This window comes from Microtus ochrogaster, unplaced genomic scaffold (genome assembly GCF_000317375.1).
Source record: "Microtus ochrogaster isolate Prairie Vole_2 unplaced genomic scaffold, MicOch1.0 UNK6, whole genome shotgun sequence".
In the NCBI taxonomy this organism is placed as follows: domain Eukaryota; kingdom Metazoa; phylum Chordata; class Mammalia; order Rodentia; family Cricetidae; genus Microtus; species Microtus ochrogaster.
Genome location: NW_004949104.1, coordinates 13,309,209 through 13,312,750, shown reverse-complemented (window position 1 = coordinate 13,312,750; position 3,542 = coordinate 13,309,209). Strand labels below are relative to the sequence as shown.

The following is a 3,542-nucleotide window of genomic DNA, read 5'->3' as shown; positions in this document are numbered from 1 at the left end:
CCACAGAGAAACCCTGTCTCGAAAAAAACCAAAAAAAAGAAAAAAGAAAAAGAAAATGTAGGTCTGTTGTAGAAAATCGACGAGGAATTTCAGGTGGCACTGGCAGAATCCTGAACGAACCCAGCCCAATCACACGTCTGTGTCACTGTCTCTGGGATGTGAGGATGGGTTGTGGCCTTTGACTTTTCTCTTCTGCTGTGGTCCTTTAGCCTCCCAGTTCATGGCCTACCACAAGCCCCTCAGGAACTCAGAGGATTTCACAGAAGCTCTCCGGACGTCCCGGCTGCTAGCAGCCAACATCACAGCTGAGCTGCGGAAAGTGCCCGGCACAGACCCAGACTTCGAGGTCTTCCCCTACACGTGAGAACTGGGGGGCTGGGTCAGGGATGTGGGAGGTAATAGTCACATGAGAGATGTTGGGGACTGCAGACTTTTGAGTTATCTTGAGAGATGAGGGCCAGTTTTGTCTCTGGTGACTCCCGGGGTAGCCTGGGACCTGTTCACTTCTTACACGGGCTAGCATCCGACTCAAACCTCTCATGTTTTCCTCCTGAAATGGGATGTCCTACCCACCTGATGGCTGGCGCTCTGACCACACCCTGCTCTCTGGCAGGGTCTCCAATGTGTTCTATGAGCAGTACCTGACTGTCCTCCCTGAGGGGATCTTCACACTGGCTCTCTGCTTTGTACCCACCTTTGTTGTCTGCTACCTCCTGCTGGGTCTGGATGCACGTTCAGGCATCCTCAACCTGCTCTCCATCATCATGATCCTCGTGGACACCATCGGTCTCATGGCTGTGTGGGGTATCAGCTACAACGCTGTGTCCCTCATCAACCTTGTCACGGTAACCCACAGAACAGGCCACTGGTGGCCTTTGGCAGTTGGGGATCTGAGCCCATAAGCCAACCCCCCCACCCCCCCGGCTCTGTGTAGGCTCCAGACACCTGCCTGGCTTGCTTTCTTGTTTTCTTTTCTTCCCTGTCTACTGCCTTGTCAACTGAAGTTCCCTCTCTGCCTGTAGGCAGTGGGCATGTCTGTGGAGTTTGTGTCCCACATCACCCGGTCCTTTGCTGTCAGCACCAAGGCTACCCGGCTGGAGAGGGCCAAGGATGCTACCGTCTCCATGGGCAGTGCGGTGAGTGGAGAAAGGTGGATCACCCTGCGCTCTGCCGGACCCTTCATGTCCTGCCTGACTTCTGGATGTGGCCCTTCTCCCCCACCAGGTATTTGCTGGAGTGGCCATGACTAACTTCCCAGGCATCCTCATCTTGGGCTTTGCTCAGGCCCAGCTTATCCAGATCTTCTTCTTCCGCCTCAACATCGTGATCACCTTGCTGGGCCTGCTGCATGGCCTGGTCTTCCTGCCAGTTGTCCTCAGCTATCTGGGTGAGTACCCATGCTCACCCCTGTCAGGATACCATCATTTTGAGTACTGACCCAAATGGTGCCTGATCCCTTGGAAAACTCACGGAGTCCAGGCCAAGATCGTGAACATAATTTCCTACTTTGGAAGCTTTTGTGTTTCATTTAATATGCTATAAGTGCGTTTCTTTGTTAACTGACTGTGTCTTAAACACTGTTTGTGTGGCCTGTTGCACTTTTCTGTTGGATTTTTAAACCTGACCTTTGTACACACACACATACACACACACACACACACACACAGACACACACACAGACACACACACACACACTTTTTCGGTGCTCCTGGGGATGGAACCTAGAATATTGCACATGCTAGACAAGTGCTGTACTACGGAGTTACACCTAAGTATAGAAATGTATTTTACACTGAGAAATGATGTGTGTGGGCACACAAAGATAAGTAACTAAGACAAGTATCTTACAAAATAATACTTTCTCTAATACACGAAGGAATCTGATATTTTGGTTCTATCCTATCATTGCTTTGAAAATTCTGGCGTTGATCTACAAGTTTCATTTAATATTAGTAGGTAATAACTCAGAGTTTGAAAACACTGTACTATTGTTTGCTCTGTCAACTACTTTGTTTTGTATTTTTCTTCACCTGGATAGAAATCACAGGCAGGCAAAGGGAAGCTCTTCAGATGCTGGTCTCTGGCATTTTATTCCCCTAGTGTTTGGCAGGAGCAGCAGTGGCAGAAGGCAGGTGGAAGCCACAGCAAGTGACACCCTGGTACTACAGTCCTTGTGTAGGCCTTGGGTGTGCGGACCCTTAGCCCTGCAGCCTCCAGAGTCACCACTCTCAGCCTAGGGTGCTGCCACCTTTGGTCCTGGGGACTCGACTCTGTGGGCAGTCTGTGCGTACACTTCTCTGCTGCAACTCCTTAGAGCTTCGCTCTCTGCCCTCGCTTGCCCCCTCTCTTCATCTGTCGTCCTGTGTCCTGCCATGACTGCTCTAAAGCTGCACCGTCCTTCAAGTAGCCTGTTGCCTCACTGCTGTTTGCGGAGACTGCTCAGCTACTGGAGCCTCCAGTGCCATGCGTTCTACCCATGCTACAAAGTAGGAAAAGATCACCCAAGAGGGCGGGCACCCAGGAGAGGGCGGGCACCCAGGGGGCCTGATGTTGCAACACCAGGGGGCAGCCCGTAAGACTGCTCAGTAGACTTGGAGCAGCTTGGTGATATAGCAAGAAAAGGTGTGTTTCGGTGTAGTGGCATTTCATTTGTATTTTAATAAATAAAGCTTGCCAGAAGATCAGAGAGTAAAACACCCCCAGTGGTCAGCCTTACAGACCAGGCAATGGTAACACACACCTTTAATCCCAGTAGCCACACTAGTTGCAATAGAAACCAGGCAGTGCATGCCTTTAATCCCAGCCCTAGAGAGGATTATAAAACGGGAGGAGACAACTCTCAATGTGTCTCATTCTGAGATTCCTGGAGGAAGGATCGCCATTTCAGACTTAGGTTGAGGTAAGAGCCAGTGGCTGGATGTTTTGCTTTTTGGATCTTCTGGTTGAACCCCAATTTCTTTCTCTCTGAGTTTTTATTAATCATACTTTATTTTGGTCAAGCACAGTTTATGTTTGTAATCACAATCTTGCCTCTTAGCATCAACTCTAATCACTGAGTCTCTGTTTTGGGCCATTAGCAGCCTGCCTTCTTAGCATTAATTACATCAGTTGGCTTGTGCTTTGGGCCAATCATAGCCTTGCCTCTTAGCATCAGTTACAACAGTTCTCTGGCAACACCACCAGGGGGCATGTTCATCCTCTAGCAGGTGCAGTCAGAAGGGCTGTTTGGCTGAGAGGTCTCAAGGCAGCCAGACTAGCAAGGAAGAATCCCACAGCTGCTGCTTCGGAAGGCAAAGTGCCCAATCCTGCAACATCTTTTTTTTTTTTTTTGCAAGGACGTGACCGTCAAAAGGAGTGCTTACAATATAATCTAAAGAATTTATTAGAGGGCTGGAGGGATGGCTCAGAGGTTAAGACCATTGCCTGCTCTTCCAAAGGTCCTGAGTTCAATTCCCAGCAACCACATGGTGGCTCACAACCATTTGTAATGGAGTCTGGCGCCCTCTTCTGGCCTACAGGCATACACACAGACAGAATATTGT

General features: G+C 49.6%; 1 protein-coding gene across 1 annotated transcript in view; it reads left to right on the top strand.

The window, feature by feature from the left end:
• The window catches only part of Npc1l1 (NPC1 like intracellular cholesterol transporter 1), a 21,965-nt gene that overhangs the window by 16,909 nt on the left and 1,514 nt on the right, over positions 1 to 3,542 (top strand). Inside the window, exons 15-18 of the mRNA XM_013353353.1 lie at positions 210 to 360; positions 614 to 845; positions 1,023 to 1,136; positions 1,225 to 1,387. Coding sequence (XP_013208807.1) covers positions 210 to 360; positions 614 to 845; positions 1,023 to 1,136; positions 1,225 to 1,387 — 660 coding nt within the window. The remainder of the gene's footprint in view (positions 1 to 209; positions 361 to 613; positions 846 to 1,022; positions 1,137 to 1,224; positions 1,388 to 3,542) is intronic.